Source organism: Lytechinus pictus, chromosome 18 (genome assembly GCF_037042905.1).
Source record: "Lytechinus pictus isolate F3 Inbred chromosome 18, Lp3.0, whole genome shotgun sequence".
NCBI lineage: Eukaryota > Metazoa > Echinodermata > Echinoidea > Temnopleuroida > Toxopneustidae > Lytechinus > Lytechinus pictus.
The window spans coordinates 25828324-25847625 of NC_087262.1; the positions used below are offsets into that span (position 1 = coordinate 25828324).

The 19302-nt window shown below is 36.4% G+C and overlaps 1 protein-coding gene across 2 annotated transcripts in view; it reads left to right on the forward strand.

Annotated features, from left to right (window-relative positions):
• Window positions 1-1303: 1303 nt before the first annotated feature.
• Window positions 1304-19302, forward strand: part of LOC129282046 (atrial natriuretic peptide-converting enzyme-like) — a 68769-nt gene continuing 50770 nt past the window's right edge. Inside the window, exons 1-5 of one of the 2 annotated variants that reach the window (XM_064113566.1) lie at window positions 1304-1749; window positions 7440-7494; window positions 8067-8255; window positions 14746-14887; window positions 15669-15865. In XM_064113566.1, coding sequence (XP_063969636.1) covers window positions 1690-1749; window positions 7440-7494; window positions 8067-8255; window positions 14746-14887; window positions 15669-15865 — 643 coding nt within the window. In that variant the 5' untranslated portion in view covers window positions 1304-1689. Of the gene's footprint in view, window positions 1750-7439; window positions 7495-8066; window positions 8256-11096; window positions 11348-14745; window positions 14888-15668; window positions 15866-19302 lie in introns of those variants that run through there. The other variant, XM_064113567.1, reaches the window with a different exon arrangement.

Consider the following 19302-nt stretch of genomic DNA (forward strand, 5'->3'; position numbering starts at 1 on the left):
TTTTGCAGGCCATCAATTCTTTGTTAAATTAACATCCGACCAACCGCTCAGACTTTTTCAAATCTTTGATTTTGTCCGATTAAACATGTTAAAATATACATGCGTAATTATGTTTATATATATGATTGATTTTCCAATCATGTTTCTATCTATATATTCATTACATTTCCTCTGAAATGTATTGTTAAACTGAGCACTTATTCCAAGATGGACTTCGAACTTTAAGAGGAACCCAAGCTAAGTCATTCATCATGGCATGAAGGAAGGAAGCAGGCGGTTGGGGAAAAATGAAACGAGAAAAGAAACATAGGTTCCTAGGAATTGCCTAAATTGTTCTCAGGTTATTTCTCTAGAAACTCGGTGACTCAGCTTGATGACAACGAACGTCTGAGGATATACAGTTTAGGTGAAAGAAGTTATAGCATGAATCAGATGTATGCTATGGAATGTTTTAATACGATAATGATGGACGTGTTAAATGTCAATAGCCTTACAGGTTTGATAGTCTGTAATTCATGTGAAGCTTGTATAAAAAAAACTACAGCAGTCCCATACAATACGCCTGATGTGTCTTCATGTATGTATGGCGGTAGGGACAGCCCCCCCCCCCCCACAAAAAGAGGAAAATTAAAATTAGAAAAAAAGGTGAAACAAATAACAACAAACAGCAAGGACAACAACAAACGCCCTTATTCAGGCGTAAAAATAATAAACTCGTTGGAAGAGCTTAATATACAGAGAGTGAGAGATATATTGGGCCACTCAATGGCGTATCCGGCATCAACTATGACCAAATGTATGGGCCCATGCACAAACATATAATAGAGTCACTATTGTCCCCAAACAATAATTGGGTCCATTAAATCCTTTGTAGGATCTGATGCTGGATACGCGCTTGTCACTTGCCCCTTCTCAATTCCAGGTCCCCTATTGTGCCCTTCCTTGTATTTTTCTCACTTCCAGGGCCCCTGAGCCCCCTCCTTATCTTTTTTCTCTGTTTCTCTTCCTCTTTCACTCAACTTAGTGATGGGCATCAGCATGCAAGATGAAAATATTAACAGTTTTATTAAAAAATAATAATAATAGCAAGTTAAGGATACTCACGAGGCAGCCACGATCTTAGAACGCCCCTTTCGCGTTCGCCTTTAAGGCAGGCAGCATGTATAATTCTTGGTTTTATCATTATTATTCACTAATCGTGTTTGACCTGATTTAGTACGTTAGCGCTGAAGTGCGGATATACAACCCTAATTTATCTACAGGATTTCGACTCATAAAATCAGCAAAGAACAATGTAGCCCAAACAGTCGTTTAATTTAATCCGCCCCTAAACGCACACAGACTAACCCATCGCCTATATTTAAACTCTTGACAGAACACAGCAGCGGTCATTTACAAAATCTTGGCAAACTTCAGCATTTTTTAATCGTCGGGGCATATACAAGCTTTAGTTTTAGTGTTATAGCTAAACGTGTATGTATGAATTATCCACTCGGTTAATGTAAATCAGAAACAAACTTCGACAAATTTGTCCAAGGAGTATATGCTTACAGGAATATTCGGATTTAAGTCGTTGTTTTGAGGGAGCTGTGGTATGGATAAGTTTTGATAAGTTCTCGACTAGAGGAGGATCGCTTAGGACCAGGAGTTCACATTCCTTCTGAATAACATACCAAGAAACTTCTCAGAATGGATTCAGCAAAATGTGTGTTATTAGGCTTGGGAATTTCATTATGTGTCTTTTCGTTGGTAAGTATTTCTTATATTATCATAGTCAAGTTTTCGTTGAAATGTAAATTTATCATCTATTGAACATTTCGGTATAACATGCATGCTTATAATAATTAAAAACTCTAAATGGTGATGCTTAACATGCTTAGTGTGAATATTTAAGCCGAGTTCGTTCAAATAATAACAAATGATTGTTATTTGTGTTTTGTTTCGTTTTGGGATTCTTTAGTTTACATGCATGTAAACTTAAATCTAAAAAGATAAATACACGTTTTTGTTTTCAATCCTATAATCTATTTAAACAGAATTTTATAAATGTAATACTCTATGGAAACGTTCGGTTTGTACTTTTTGATGGAAAGGTCAGTTAAGCAATTCACATACTGTGTGTACTAATCGTGTATCTATGTAAAATTATAAAAAACTTACATTTCTCTTTTTACAAATATTTAAAATCCTTAGAATGGCCAAAATGATAAATTCCTATTCAATTTTTGATGAACTAGCTGGTTATTAAAAACATGCACGAGAAAAATGGGCTAAACAAATATCAAATGTTCGAATTTAGTCGGAGAGTGAGGGGGGTTGTGTGGGGTGGAGGTGCATGAAGGGGGGGGGTCATGGAACATTAAATGCATAAATGGGGGGGGGAGAGTGGGGGTAGTCTAGGGTGATAATGATTTCAAAAAGTGGTCCTTTGTTTTTCTCTCCAAATGCATTCATTACAAGCATTTTATTTTCTTTTTATCTCATGAAGTGACGAGAACCGAAACCCAACATGATCTCATCAAGAAAACAGAAATGCATAAAAACAAAACATTGAAACATTTAGGCCTAGGTCATGTACTTCAAACAGGTTAATTGTATTACCCTTTTCCTTTATATTATTGTCTCATTTGACAATGGCCATAAAAGAATTGTGACCTTTTACAAACTTTTATTTCATGTTTGTTGATAATACTAATTGCTCCCTATTTAGAACCTCCCCCATTCTGAACTTGCACTCTTACTTGAAGATATTGCTATTAAACATAATTGTTTTCTGGTGTTACAACTCCTGCAACCTTCTTAAATCGCTTTGTTATAGAAAATATATTTTGTTCTTTCTTTTGATTGTGAGATCTATGTATGAAAAGTTACAAAATTCAATGATAGTGAAAATGAAAAATGAAAATAATTATTCAGGTTCATTCTAAAGATAATCTACAATAACAATTCGACAATTGTTTGGTGTCATGATATATTATCGAGAATTGGATCAACGTTCAATAATTAATATTGATAAGTTAAAGCACAATGACGATAAATGAATTATGAATCCAATTCAAAATTCCGTTCTTTCTTCCATTCTCTTCCAGGCTCCCGGGTCTTGATCCCCTTTTTTCTTACTACTTGACAAATCATTTTGGGTGACCGCACCCCCCCCCCTGCTTTCCCTGTAGCGCCGCACCTGTAAAATGGTAATTTGAAGTCTTGGAAAGGCGTCAACGATCGAAGGCCATTTGTCTGCATGAAGAAGTTTTTTAGGCCAAAAACTTGAAATATTGGCGGACATATAGCGGTTTATCCTTCTTGACATAGCATGCATCGATCCAGGTACCTCATGTAACCCCCCCCCCCCCGACCCAATTTGTTAATTAGAAACACAGCCTTCATGGCCTTTGATCAGTGACAAGTATGCTCCACTATAATTTTGAAGTGTCACGGATGCATAATATAGGTTCGCATGTCAGAAATGAAAATATATGAAAATAGTTTTAAAAAATTGAAGAATCTTCGGAATAGGAACTGACACATTCTGGGTTTTTTTCTGACGATCGTTCGTAACAATTTTAGAGTTGTGATAAACGAGTCCAGGATAACGAACTTTTCGAGTACCGAGTCGTACCCGTGCAGCATTGCGCTATCAATCAGCGAACAGTCCCTCATCGACCCGCGAAGATGTGTCCGGTCTGTAGTGATAAAAACATCGCCTGCTGACTTGGAACAAGTCATGCGGTGAAAGATTGCCGGCGATTATTTAGGTCAAGGGGTCAGATATATTGCTATGTAGTTGAACTTGAAGCCAACAATCCTCTGGTTGGGTAACATCGTCATTTTGATAAATATAACATACATGTATAATCATAATTAATTTTCACACACGATATCTTATTTAGCCAAATGTTTACCAAGATTATTTTGGCCACTAAAAACACACTCTTAGCTCTTAGATTAAAAAAAACTTTTTAAACTTTAAGCAGAGATTGGCTTTGGTGGGAGGGAGTGGTAGTGGCGTATAGATGGGGCAGGCTTGGGGAGTTCTTGCTCCCAAAAAATTCTAGAAGAAAAAAAGAGAGGAGGAAAGAAAAGGAAAGAGAATGTTGAAAATTCGCTCGCTTCGCTCGCTCGCAACTTTTTTTTGAAAACTAAATTTTACGCGATGAGCCATATCAAGCCCCTTCAACCTTTTTGCTCATTTCGCCAGTGGGGGTGGTATACGATGAGCAAAAAAGTTTCGTTCATCCATGAATACTTCAATGCCAACTACTCTCTCATAATTTCATTTGAGGTAAACAGGTGATAACTTTTCTCCTTCTATCGATCTGCCTATGATATGACATGCATCCCACTGGCATCTTGTATAACCGGTTCACACGCAACGATTATTATCGATAATTCGATTTGTTCAGGGATTTCCGGTCAATTTGTTGAGATAGTCACATATAGCATAGTCACAGATTTGAACATAGGTAGTCGTACGATGATTTATAAAATTACACAGTAAGATATTCTATGTAGCATGGAAATGGTAAAATCATGAATGCTTCCTTGATATTAGCCTCAAATTTTACTATATTTTATACCAATATCAGGTCGCAGACCATTCTTGAGAAGCGCGGTTGCCTATACCTGCCACAATGGATTAAAACAAAAATAATGTTTCAGAAAATAAAACAAGAACACGGTGCTATTCTTCAAGTATGAAACTAAAATGAAATCAAAATCGTACTTCAACAGAGAATTTGATATCAAATCATTACAGTTAATCACATTTGATAAATGGAATTTTATAGGCCTATAAAGAAAGTATATGTACTTTTTGACCAACATAATTTCGACGTGGGGAGAATTCATGTAATTTAAAGTGATATGATGTGTGTACTTTTATTTTTCCATCGTAATTTGTTACTTCTAAAGGAATTTGTATTCATAATTATGTTGTAAAAGAAGTGCAGTTCGCGCATGCGCATATTATTACAAAACACACTATCAATCATTCAAATCGCTTTGATCTAAAATCAATATGACAACTATAACCCTGTACATGTAATTTCAAAGTTTATGTCAGCGATTTCGTGACTCAATGAGGAGAGTTGCCAATGTTTCCATAGCAACTGACTTTTAATGCCAACATTGGCATACAGATGACCCGCGTGAACGCAAAATGAGTTCAACAAGACCAATTATGGTCACTGTGTTATCCCTTATGCAATTTGTTTGAAGGTTGATACAATATGATTTGCCGATCGTGCAATTTTATTTGGATGATATGGGCATGCCATACTTATAATGATTGTAGCGATTTTTATTTCATATTCACAGCCTGATCGAAAAAAATTCCATAAGCGTCATTTTTCAGAGCCTGAAAATACAGAGAAACAACAAAGAAAGAACTGAGACCCCTGAAGCCATGATTGGCTTCTCAGTGCAAATATTTATGATTCATTCGAAAATTCTATAAATTGATTGATCTCCCCTAAATATAAGTTACCTTCAGTAATAAAAAAATGTGACATTCGCCTATAGGCCAAATGGCACCCCTCCCTCTAAAAAAAAAATCACTACCAAGAAAAAAAGAGAAAGTGAAATACGATATAATTTTCGAAATATTATGTCAAAAGTTATCACAAATTGGATTTTTGTATTAGAAAAATTCCAAAACTTTTAGAAAATAAGGATCGTGATCGTTCTGTCAAAACCGAGCTTTCAAAGCGATATTAATAAGCGAACAATCAACATAGCTCTAAGCGAATGCACTTTTGATTTCGACCTTAAACATTGCTAACAGTATAACACTATAATTATACATGTTATGCAGAAGCCTAAGATTTACGTATTGGAGCTTTACACTAAATAGCAAAATGTCATGAATTCAGCTTTGTGAATGTATATATGAAATGCATGAAATACCATTTTCCGTGCTCAAAATATAGGGCCAATAACAGTGAACACCGAATATTTGTTTATTATAATGAAATACTTATTGTTATGTGACAAATGTTTCTAAAGAGCTGTAGAAAAATTGAAATTTTGGGGATTTCTACAGCCAAATCAGGGAATAATGTTAATAATAATAAATAATAATAATAACAATAATAATGATAATAATAATAATATAATAAATAATAATAATAATTAATAATAAATATAATAATGATGATGATGATGTAATACGAAAGAAGTGAAAATAATTTTAGAACATGCACTGGTATGCATCAGACTGTTTAATCGAAACAATACTAAATTTAATTAAACTCTTTATCTTTTTCATCTGAATTAGTATTGAGGTTTTTTTTCATATCACTTTGTTCATTTATTCTGGAGTCCCCAAATGTATGGATCTAAAATCTTTATCGGAAGTTTCAGAACTTCCTATATAATCAAGGCATAACATTATAGGAAAAGAATTATATATTTCAGGAAGAATCCGGAACAACCACAACATTTTATGTGCATTAATTCACGTGACATAGTACCGATTGCACACAACAGTGACCGCGGAAAGATAAAATAATATGCTGAATTACAAGGTTTTGTACATATTTACAGCAAAATAAGGGAGGGCTGGTGCAGTTCTGTAGCCCCCTGCATACTGGAGTAGTTTGTCATTTCCCTCAATTTTTTTGTGAGAGGTGTTATGGGAAACACTGGTTATGTCATGTAAAATTCACCGAGCAAAATTAAGAAAATTTCATCAAAATCTGATAACAAATAATAAAGTTCTTAAATTTCAAAGTTTAGCAATATTTTTGTGAAAATTGTTGTATGCATATCGTCATTAATATTCATTAGGTGAACTGATGATGTCATGTCCACACTTTCTTTTGACTTACGTTATTACATGAAATCATGATTATTTCATATTTTCATGCATTATTATCTGGTGTGTGATATGCATCCTTTATAATTAATTAAGTTGCAGCAATGAATATCTAATGCATTTAAACATTTTTCAATCCAATCTTTTAATTCTTTGAGGTCAAAATATTAGTAAAGATTATTTAAGTGCCTGGGAAATTTACATCATAACTTTGCTCATTGAATATTCATGAACGCATGCACTGTTTCACCAAAATAATGTAAATGTTTAAAATGTAATAACTTTGTTATTCCTTGTCCAATTTTGATCAAATTTTCATTATTTTGTTTGTCTATTTTTTTCTTCATATTCAGCCTGGAGTACCCCTTGAACTATTTAATGTAAAATAATCCCCCTTCTTCATCTTCTTCTCCTATTCCATCTTCTTCTGCCTATAAAATAGATTAGGATTGCGTTCATCCGATACATGAATTTTTTTCTAAAAGTATCTATAACTTTAAAACTGATTATTTTTCTCGAGTGAAATGTCCTTATTGACGATTTTGTTGTAGTTGTTGAAGTCATGAAAATACAAATCGTGAATTGTATATCATTCCTCTTCCTTTCTCATTCTAAATTCCATTAGGTGTCATGCATCGATGCCAAAGAAAAGGCTAAAAAGATTCACGCCCCGAGCTATGGTAAGTGAATTTTTAGAAGGTAATAATAACCAGTACTTGTATCATTTCCAACTTCCAAGCCTTTTTATTTTTAATTTTTAGTTTGAGAAAATGTATCCCATCCTATCCTATCTTTATTGGTATAGAGCTAATGGTAATTTCGCTTTGACACAACTGGGTGCATAGCACTCAATCTTGATGATAACTTTGTAACAAACTTTAAGTCCTTGAAAACCCCAATTTTTTATTTTCTGTAACTATAAGTCACACCATTGCACGAAACTCAATTAGCATTATTGCAGGGGCGGCGCCAGGATATTTTGAGAAGGGGGGGGGGGTGACCTCATTTGTTCTCAATCAAATTAAGTTTTGCCGCGATCAAGATCTCTCCTTTTCTCTCGCTTAGTTCAATTAATCTACTTTCTTCTTTTTTCTTAGATCCTGTTTTATATTTTCCTTTTTTGCTCCTTTTTTTGTTAACTCCTTCAAAAAATAATGTGAGTGTCAACACTGCCCCCTGCTATTTTGACCTGTATTAATCAAATTTGATCACAAAGTTTTATTTATTGATTCCTATGCCAATGATGTTTTAGCGAGCAAGATCGATTTGGTACAAGAGGTAGACGAAGGGCACCACAGGTGGCGACGTGACACCGATGATGATGACGACGAGGAGGACATCGATGCGGCGATTGCTGAGTTGGACAGAATCCTTGCCGAAATACGAGCCACACATGAGAGCGCCCAATACATGGCGGGGCAAACGAGAGCAAGTAGTAACCGTAAGTGACTTCAGTATAGTAGACATATACACACAGCGCGGGGGGGGGGGCACTTTAAGGGAATTATATACATTTTCAAAGCGGAAATTTAGGTTTTGTTTGACATTTTCATTTATCGAGAAGAGATCGAGGTATATGGATATGATCGAAAAAAAAAGTTAAGTTGATATAGATAATTAAAGCGTGAAAGAAAGAGAGAAGGGGGGGGGGTGGTCCAGCGCGGGTATAGGTTTGCGTGAAGTAATAAACAATAAAGCTTCAAGAAATATAATTCAATATTTTTAATTTGGTGTATTTTATTTCTTTATATCAATTTTCATCAGGCACTAAGATCAGAAATGAGAAATGCAAATTTAATTATTATAATGATAACAATAAAACCTACATTTGTTATTAGGTAATGAATGATACGAGGGGTATAGGCCTATTGATAAAATGGAAGTCGAATTTGTTTAGGAGGAGATTATCCAATTAATAGTCATAAAAACATGCATTTCTTCATGACTAATTAGCGTTCCAATGATACCCAAATTAGATGTGATACTTCAATGAAAACGATTATGCCCAGGGGAGGATCCAGCTTTCGCCATTGGGGGGGGGGGGGGCGAAAAATATTTTCATCAACATCTTTCTCGATTGGCCGCTATAATCTGATTTTTTGTTGGTTTTTCAGGGAGTAGTCCTAACTAAAGGCTGAAGTTTTAAGTATTATGTTAGTTTTGTTATGTTATAAGTTTTGTTATAAACAGGATATCTCATGTGGTTTTAATATATAATGCGAGCGCGAAGCGCGAGCTCAAATTCTTTGATATTTTATGTCCTTAGATCTGAAGATTCTGATCACTTTTCAAGTTATATTCATGAACAAATATATGTCTAACTAAACAATGCGAGCGCGAAGCGCGAGCCGAAATTTCATTATAGGAACGTGAAAAGGGACTCAATTATGACTGTTTTTAGTGATGAATGAAGAGGGTACAAGTATCACCAATTAAATAATGAGAGTGCGAAGCGCGAGCTCAAAATTTTTGATTTTCCGACCTGAAAACTGGACAGTCTAAGCGCGTTTTTATTTATAGATAAAGAACAAGCTGTGTGTCTCAAACAGTTAAATGCGAGCGCGAAGCACGAGCTTAATTTTTTTATATACTGACATGATAAAGGAATATTTTGACAAATTTTGGTAAGAATTTCCAAAGAAGATAGGTATCTCACAAATCAAACAATGCGAGCGTGCCGCGCGAGCTGAAAATTTTGATATATATTAACAATTTGTGTAAATCAAACAAAATAATGAAAGCTAAAATATTGTGTGCAAATTGATTTCAGAACTGGATATATATTAAGTGCTATTTAATCCTCTTGAATAGGATTCATTACACAGGCAATGCGAGCGCGAAGCGCGAGCGAAAATTTTTATATAAAGTCTATTTTCCAATTCTTCCCCTTACCTTTTTCTTGTTTCCTTTCGGGGTCGGGCCGGCTGTTACGAGGCTGTAAATTACACATCATGGGTATAATATCTCTTTCTTACTTTTCTTTCTGTTTTTCATGGTTTCTATCAAGTTTAAGAGTACACTTTTTCTGCAGGTTGTCAAAAAAATAGGGGGGTGGGGGCCGGGGCCGGCTCGGCCCCCTCCTGCCTCCTCCCCTCCTGCCGGCATGTGTGTGTGTGTGTTTTTCAAAGGAAGTTGTGCAAAAATACTGGTAGTCAAGGTGATTCACTTCCACTGCACATTGTGTTTCCTTTTGGAAAGATGAATTTACTCGGTCGATATCCAGAAAGAGTTATGTTTATGCGTTGAATTAAAAATACTCACAAATGTCCTTAAAGAAAAACCGAAGCATAAATGAAACATAAATTATGAAAAAGTGGTGATATTTTATTTTTGTATCCCCGTATTTTAACTTTTCATCGTTCATTGTGGCTGCGCTCAGCATATAGAAGTAAAACAAGCACATGTTATGATATTTTCAAAACAACATTAATGGAAATGAAGTAATGCGTGGTCTAAGAAGCACGTTTGAGGGTGGCTACCAATGATAATAGGCCTACTTATAGGCCTATTCCTCCCAATTGCAGCTCTAAAAAGCTAAACTAGAATGATAATTTTTCACAGGAAAGACATTGAAGTTTTGAAGTTTTTTTTTTTTAATCATTTGTTTTCATACATACTACCGGTATATATTATTGCACATTCCTGATTAGTAAGGCAATACAACCCATTTTGGTCTTCACTTTCATAGGCGGCGGAAGCGCGGGGGACGTGTCCCCCCCCCCTAAATTTTTTGTTGATAACCTTTTTTTTTTATGGTCCCCCCTAAAATTTTTGGCTTCCGCCGCCAATGTTCACTGTAGAAGGGGGGGGGGGGGGATGTCTCCCTCTCCAAGTAGTTAGTAGGAATACGAGAAGTTTTATTAGCCCCCCCCCCCAGCGCGGCGCCCCCGGCCCTGAAAGATATGGGCCCCGTCTTACAAAGAGTTGTGATTGATCCGATCTATGGACGGCCAGCAATGTTAACATCTAATGCATTTTTGTTCAAAATATTTTCTAACTATGATGTAAATTCATGCATTCATTGTTTTCTTGAAAATTCACTGTTATTGTTATACCGAGGTTGTTTTACCTGACTGCTAAGAAAGCACGAATGCCTGTGAGCAAGCAACCAGGGGACCAACGGCTTAAGGTCCTCTCCGAGGGACCTGGTAATGAGGATAAATGCCTTACCAAAGGGCACTAGCGCACCACTAGGGAATCGAACCTGGGTCACCGGAATCCGAAACCCCCGCTCTACCGACTGAGCTATCGCGCCTGCGCTGCTCTTTGTTTACAAAAGACATTTTGCAAATTTTCCGTAAAAAAATTATGACACTGATGGATTTCCATATAGAGTTACAATTGATTGGATCAATCGTAACTTTATAACCAAATGTATGACGGGGCCCTGGCAGAGGGCAATGGTGCATACAGTCAATGGAAAAACAACAAGCTTGCAACGCACCGGAGAAAAGGCGGTTTAACAAGCCAAAAACAGATAAAATAAAAGTTGTTTGAAGATTTGTTCAAGCTATGACCTTCTTATTCGTGAAGGTAAGCCGAAAGCTTCGTGAAGTTCGTCTTTGTAGTTATTTCTTGCTGAGGTATCAAATAATCAACTGTTGTGGCCCCGATTTTTTGTGGATCAGGTTTTAGACCGTACCGAAGGGAGCTCCGCCGCCGAAGCTAGGGCGACGGAGCTCGTTGAGTTACCGGTGGAGAGAAGGGATTTTCCCCCCACCGGCGCGGCCGCGGAATGTTGACGTGCCCCTGGTCTGGAGGAAGTGGATTGAAATCTATTCGCCGGTATAAAGGGGGCCCCATGTTTCTTGAAAATTTCCCTACATACACCAGTTTCAGTTGATATTGCTTGCTCTTTATCAACTCAAGAAGAGTACGGTAGATCTACTAGTAGTAGTATAGTAGTACTAGTACTTAGTAGTACGACGTTATTACGTACTGTACTACTACTAGTTCTTCAGTCAGTAGAGGCGCACGGCCAATATTGGAGACTGTCTCCAAAGAGTCCAATGTGGGAGATTATCTCCAATATCAGAGACTTTTGTAAAGAATTTGGGTATCCAATTTCAGAGACAGTCTCCAGTTTTGGAGACCAATTTCCTTTGTTTACATTTGCTGCCAAAGGATTACCTTGGCGGCAAATAAAAATGTGATAAGCAGATTCCTCAGAAAAAATTACCCCTTTTCACAGTCTACTTTAAAATTTCACTGTCTACTTTTGTTTTGATAAGGATTTTTGTTGGCAATCACACACAAAACAAATGGGCTTCTGACCTCAGTGATACAAAATTTTGGGTGGAAAAAAACCATGCTTTTAAGTTTTGTTGGTGTTGTTTCTTTTGTCGTTTTGCAAAGCAAGTCTCCAATGTGGGAGATTGTCTCCCCTATTGGAGAGAGTCTCCCATATTGGCCGTGCGCCTCTACTGTCAGTAGAGGCGCACAGCCAGTGGCATTGGGGGGCACCAGAATTTTTTTTAGTCACATAGTGAGCGCGCGAAGCCAGTTGCCAGATAAACTGACCTAATACAGACATTTTAAGGACAGTGCCATTAAACGGATATGTATTTCACTGATCGCATAATGCGAGCGCGAAGCGCGAGCTGAATTTTTTTTATATTCAGACCTAAAAAGGGATATTATAAGCAAATTTTTGTAATCATGATACATTTCTATCTCGCTAAACAAACAATGCGAGCGCGAAGCGCGAGCTGAAATTTTTGTATACATTGACCCCAAACAGGGACATTTTGAGGACTACATTTTAGGAATCCATCAAGAGCATACATATCTCACCATAGTCATCTAATGCGAGTGCCAAGCGCTTGCTGATTTTGTTACAATTATATACATCTAAACAGATGAAACACTTTTAGTCATTGTAATCATGATTATCACACGCATCACACTAATAAAATATTGCGAGTGCAAAGCACGAGCTGAAAAATATAGGAAATTCAGATCTGAAGTGGACATTTTAAGGCTTGTTTGTAGGAATTCACGAAGACCATGCGTATTTTATTAACCAAATGATGCGAGCGCGAGCTGATATTTTTGTATATATTGACCACAAACAGGGATCTTTTGAGGACTCCTTTTTTTAAGGAATCCATTAAGAGTACACAAATCTCACCATAGTCATCTAATGCAAGTGCCAAGCGCATACTGATTTTTTAGAATTGCGTCTAAACACCTGAAGCGCTTTTTGCAGTTATTCTAATCATAGTTATCATACGCATTTTACTAATCAATTAATGCGAGCTTGAAAAATATAGGAAATTCAGACCTGAAGAGGACATTTTAAGGCTTGTTTGTAGGAATTAACAAAGACCATGCGTATTTCACCAACCAAATGATGCAAGTGCGAATCGCAAGCTGAAAATTTTTGATATTCAGATCAGAAAAAAGGGACATTTTAAGGACTGATTTTGGGAATTCATGAAGAGCATACATATCTCACCAATCCACTAATGGGAACATAAGCACGGGCAGGAAATGTTTTATATTGAGACCTTAATATGGGACAATCACTTTAAGTAGTCATGAAAAAGAAGCATATGTCACTACATAAAGCAATAATTCGAAGTGCGAGGAAATCTATTTGGTGTATATTGACTTGAAAACGGGAGGTTTTAGTACAATAGGATTATATATCTCGTTAAACAGACAATGCGAGCACCAGGAACAATGAAGACTTAGGCCCTGAGCAAATTGCGTTTCATAAAGTTATGAAATTTTTGAAATGTAATATAAATAACATAATTATTATATAACATTATAATGAACAATAATTTCTTCTTTCCCATTACGTTTCTCTCACTCTCTCTCTCTTCTCCTTTTCCCTGTTTTTTTTTTTTTGCCAGCTGATTGGGGGGGGCACGTGCCCCCCATGCCCCCCCCCCCCCCGTAGTTACGCCACTGCGCACAGCCAATATACCATATGGGAGACTCCAATTGAATAAGGGAGACAATCTCCCATATTGGAAACTTGCATGATTTACAAAAGAAACAACACCAACAAAAGTTTATTTTTTTCCACCCAAAATTTTGTCTCGCTGAGGTCAGAAGCCCATTTGTTTTGTGCGTGGATGACAACCAAAATCCTTATCAAAACAAAAGTAGACAGTGAATTTTTAAAGTAGACGGTAAAAAGGGGTAACTTTTCATGAGGAATCTGCTTATCACATTTTTATTTGCCGCCAAGGTAATCCTTTTGCAGCAAATGTAAACAAAGGAAATTGGTCTCCCAAACTGGAGACTGTCTCTGAAATTGGATACCCAAATTCTTTACAAAAGTCTCTGATATTGGAGATAATCTCTCTCATGGGAGACAGTCTCCCATCTTGGCCATGCGCCTCTACTGTTCTTAGGTCTGTGATTGGTATGTAGGCCTAGAATAACTAAAAAAAGTTAAAAGTTTCAGCACTAACTAGATGATCTACACCCAAGTGCAGTCAAGTGTAGTTTTACTGAGGAGACAATTAATGTTAATGCATGAAATGGGCCCAAATCGAAAGACGACAACAACAAAATGAAAATCTCGGTCATCATGCCATGGTCATTGTCATAGTCATAGATTCAAGAGCAACAGAATAACAGATCTAACGTTAGATCTAATTTAATTATAAGACTTTCATCTTATCAGACTTATGAAAAAATATGGTCTTTCTTTTTTTCATCGGAGTCTGAGAGTGATAACAAAAAAAATGCTAATAGAAATGGTACATGTTCCTCATGTCTGCAGATTGGATACGAGGCAATTCATATCAAACTGGGTCTGACATCGATGAGGTTCTCTGAACTCAAGTTTTATATGAAGTATATTTTTCTTTCATTGATGAAATGTTTATATCATTTTTATGCCTTCCTAACAAAGTGCTGTTGAAATGTGCATCTCTGACTTTGGTCCTTATTTAATCCTCTTTCTTCAACAGAATATCAAGTGAGGCTTCAGGGAGGATCATCTGAATATGAAGGTAGGGTGGAGATCAGATACCAAAACCAGTGGTACATGGTATGTGATGATGGCTGGGGTATCGAGGAAGCTAACGTCGTCTGCAACCAGCTGGGTTATGAGTAAGTGTAAAAGACTAAATTTTTGGAATACTTTATTTCTTTCCTCATGCCCTCATTTGCAAATACAAATGCTTTCTGATAGAATACTCCATTTCTTATTCATTTATCTGTTCTTCTGTACACAAACATAAAGAAAATAAAAAAATTCCTTAATGCGTGATATAATTAAGACCTGAATTAATTCAGAGCCATCTGAGGCGGTTGCAGTGGATGAAAAAAAAAGGATGAATACCCTTTTGACGAGACTCCTTGATGTAATGAGGACAAGTACAGAGGTTCTACAACATTATATCATTGATGAATCGTTTGTCATATGATTAGAATGAGCAAAAAGATATGTTTTGGGGTATATTTTCAGTGTCCAAAAGGGGAGAGTTGTTGATCTGTGACTTCATAGATCTTGGTCGCATTAGCATTAGTGATCTCGACATTCAAATGCTCATAACTCTTCTATTGCTAGTCCTATTTTACTCAAACTTTTGTTGATCTTATTCTTTGATTTTTCTGCTTTCACAAGAGCTAACTTGCTCCAAGAGTTTCATTCTCCTTTAATGAAAACTCATAAGATCAGTGTCTACCAATGGTATTTAATAAAAGACAAGCCATTGACATTGAAGGATAGATATGGGGCTCATTTTGATATAATTTAAATAACAGGAAATTATAATGTACCGGTACTGTATAGGGCATGCTAAAAGAACATTTACACTCTTTAATCTCCCTTTCACTCTTTTCTTTTTCTCTCTCACTCTTCCTCTCTCCCTCTCTTTCTTCATGACAGTGGAGCCCAGTCAGCAGTTCAATTGGCAGCAATTGACTTTGGGAGTAACAGTAATAGCTTTGCTATGGACGATGTAGTATGCTCTGGAACGGAGACAGAACTCATAAAATGTTCTTACCGAGGATGGGGATCACACAACTGTGAGAACGTGGAAGCTGCAGGAGTCAGATGTGTAGAGAGAACAATACCCAACAGAGGTAATGTAACAGGGCAATTGATGATCTAGGCACCCCACCCCATCAAACTTTAAACCTCTCAGTTCCTAGGTTTACCATGGTTATATTTGTTTCTTGTCAGCTTGGTGTTTGTCTCGAGTAGTCTTATGTCAGGTTGTATTGAAGCCAACTGAAGCATTCAAGATTTGGTTCTCAAATTGCCAACAATGTTAAACTCAAAATGTTAATTGCCAAACTCCAATAAATAGTTGCCAATTTGCCTTATCAACAGTTGTTTATTCCTTGCTTTTCCAACTTAGAGAGTGGGATCATTAGCTTCAGTTGAATAGATTTCATCCTGACCACTACTTTACTGGATATGGTATCAACATTTTCATATTTTCTCTTTGTAATCATATTATAATTGCTAGCAATCAGTATAGGGAAAAAGTGTAAAATTGTTTCCCAAAGGAGATGCTATGTAGTGAAAAGCTCTGTTTGCACTTACAAACTATACTTGGCCATAGCAGTAATTGTAATCAGATCTGTTAGTAGGCTGCTGGCAGTCAAGTGTCAGTGTGGTGTCTGTCTGATGTCCTTCTGGTGTTAGTGTAGTATGTGTAAGGTGTAAGTTTGGTGTATGGTTTCATTGTGTGTCACCTAAAAATAAATCAGCTGCAGAAGCAAGAGCTCCTGTAAATCATTTAATGTGATATTCACTTGATATTCACAAACTCACAGCAAATCAATTAATCATGTTATACCACTCTTGTAGGTGATATCCAAGAGATACTCATCATTGTCTTTCAGAAATATGATTTCTGTAAAGCTCATGGATGTACATGTAGCGAGTAAATAGTTTTTTTTTATTCACAGTTATACCTCACTGGCATGGATTTGATTGACTGGTGTAATTGAAGCTCCATTTATTAACCATGATAAGAAAATATTGCATGTTGTGAATTAGGGTATAGTGAAAAGAGGTAACAGGTGATGATTTTGCTGAAAAGATCACTTGAACTGGGACCTTTGGGCTTTTGATCGTATAAATATGCATTATCTGCATGGATACATGAATATCAATTGTTGTATTCGGCTGGAGGAACCGTTATTCATGGTCTTCATCAAAAGATCTATAGAGGTGTAACCAGCTCAGTGCAATTATGGGTAATAATGAAAGGGCATTCGTGGATTCACATGTCTAATGACACTGGAGACAAATCTTTCTTTTGTAAACGCTGTTTAATGTGCCATGCTGGATAAATGTCCGGACATGATCCACAAGGGTCCGGGGTTAGAATCCTACCATGACACCCCCATTGTTATTTTCAAAAGAAAATTGTCTTGCCCATATGATGGCTCACTGGAGGGGCTGATGTAGAATCATCATCATATCCAGAGACCTGTACACACGAAGCTTAGCAATCATTTTAGAACTTCTGCTTGCATTGACTAAAATATACAATTAATTGTAAAAATCAAGTGTACGATTAATCAGTAACGTTTGTGTTACGGACCAAGGTTAAATAATTGCTGATCTTTCACTTCTTGGCCTGTCTTATTAAGTCTTATGAATGATTAAAACACAACCCTGAATCTGAAATCTGAATCTGTTTATATTGTGTCGTTGAAAAGAGACAGGAATTTTTTATCAATGGCACTTTGAGTTTGATTTGAATCTATTGCAAATCTTCGTAAGACGGATCCCAATAGATTAACTGAAATAGATTTACCTTACTGTGTTTGCAATTGATATGCATGCGTCTAATATTAGCAATCAAGCACTTAGCATATTTGTTGATCACACAGTAGTGTGCCATATATCAATATTCCAACAAGTTAAGTCAATATAATAAGTGTATTATGTTTGACAAGTCCTTTAGAGTGTATTTAGCCTAGTCTGTGATCGGCTTCTATCCTCATAAATGTATTTCTTGTACCTTTTAAAATATATGAAAATATGTTATCTTAGTATTGTAAGCTGTTACAACCGATATACCTCAAACAGCTCAGAAAAAGTTCTAATTCATCATAATATTGGTAGACAGCATCACTCCAAAATAGACCTATTTCTGATCTGATTGTAAGTTGAAAAGATCATTCAGATACAAGGTTTTCACAGCCCATAATAGGATATTTAGTAATGAAATCAATTTTTCTATGTATACATTGTCAATAATTCAGAGATGAAATTTTTTGTGAGACCTGCCCAATTTCATGAAGTATTGACCTCTCAATAGCCATTAGGTCGGTTCAAGGTGGACCAGCCAGTCCAGATTCCTCTGGGATTGTTTTGCGGTTCAATATAAATGAGATTCCACCCTGGCTTCAAAGCATCCTTGGGTCCAAACCTGACGCATCAAACCCAGGAGATGCCCCAAGCTCTGGGACAGGTGGAGGGGCAGGTGAAACAGGGACAAGTGGGACAACTGGATTAGATGGAGGCACTCAAGGTGGGTGGTATTATATTTAGATTTGGGGGCATTTATGACAGTTGTCAGCACTGACTAAATTGTCAGTGAAATCCTTGGTTTTGATTGGCTTGGAAGCACTGGTATCTGACTGTTGTTATGGTAACTGTATTCAGCCAAAATGTCAATACTGATAACTTTCATGAAACAGTCCCCTGGATTCATATGTATAACTATTCGTTTGAGGATATATTTTTTTTCAAATGTACAGTTTGAAGGAAAAACTTGTTATTTAGTATTAGGTTAACGAGCTTTATGATCTAGGTTTTGGATTTAGGATTGAAGTGAAGCAGTGTCTTTGTTTCAAGAGATAACTGCATTTAAGAAATGTCTGATTTTCAAGTGTGCATAACCTCAATATAAACTCCTCAAAAAAAGTTTGGAAATCTGACTTCGATCGATAATCTCTCGGTTTTAGTAAATATCAATGTGTAATTAATATCAATGAATAGAACATTTAATTTTCTTTAAAATGATATGCTACATGATATGATTATGGTTCACATGGAGGTGCAGTGCCTTGAAATGTGGGGCAAGGTCAAAATTCAAAAGTTGCAAAATGACACAATATTGAAAGTAACTGTTCTTTTTTCCGTGGTGATGAGTGAGTTTCTCAGCGGTTTCTTTTGACTTTGATCGATAATTCCTCATTGGTTTTAGTAAATATCAATGTGTAATTAATATCAATGAATAGATCATTTAATTTTCTTTAAAATGATATCCTACACGATATGATTATGGTTCACATGGAGGTGCAGTGCCTTGAAATGTGGGGCAAGGTCAAATTTCAAAAGTTGCAAAATGACACAATATTGAAAGTAACTGTTCTTTTTTCTGTGGTGATGAGTGAGTTTCTCAGCGGTTTCTTTTAATTGTTTTCATGCACCTTAACATCATCATTAACATGGAATCAAACACACCTCTGCACAAGCAAACACATAACAAACAAACATGCATGGGTATTTCAAACCACGACTCAAACCATGTTATCTCACAAAACCATCACTA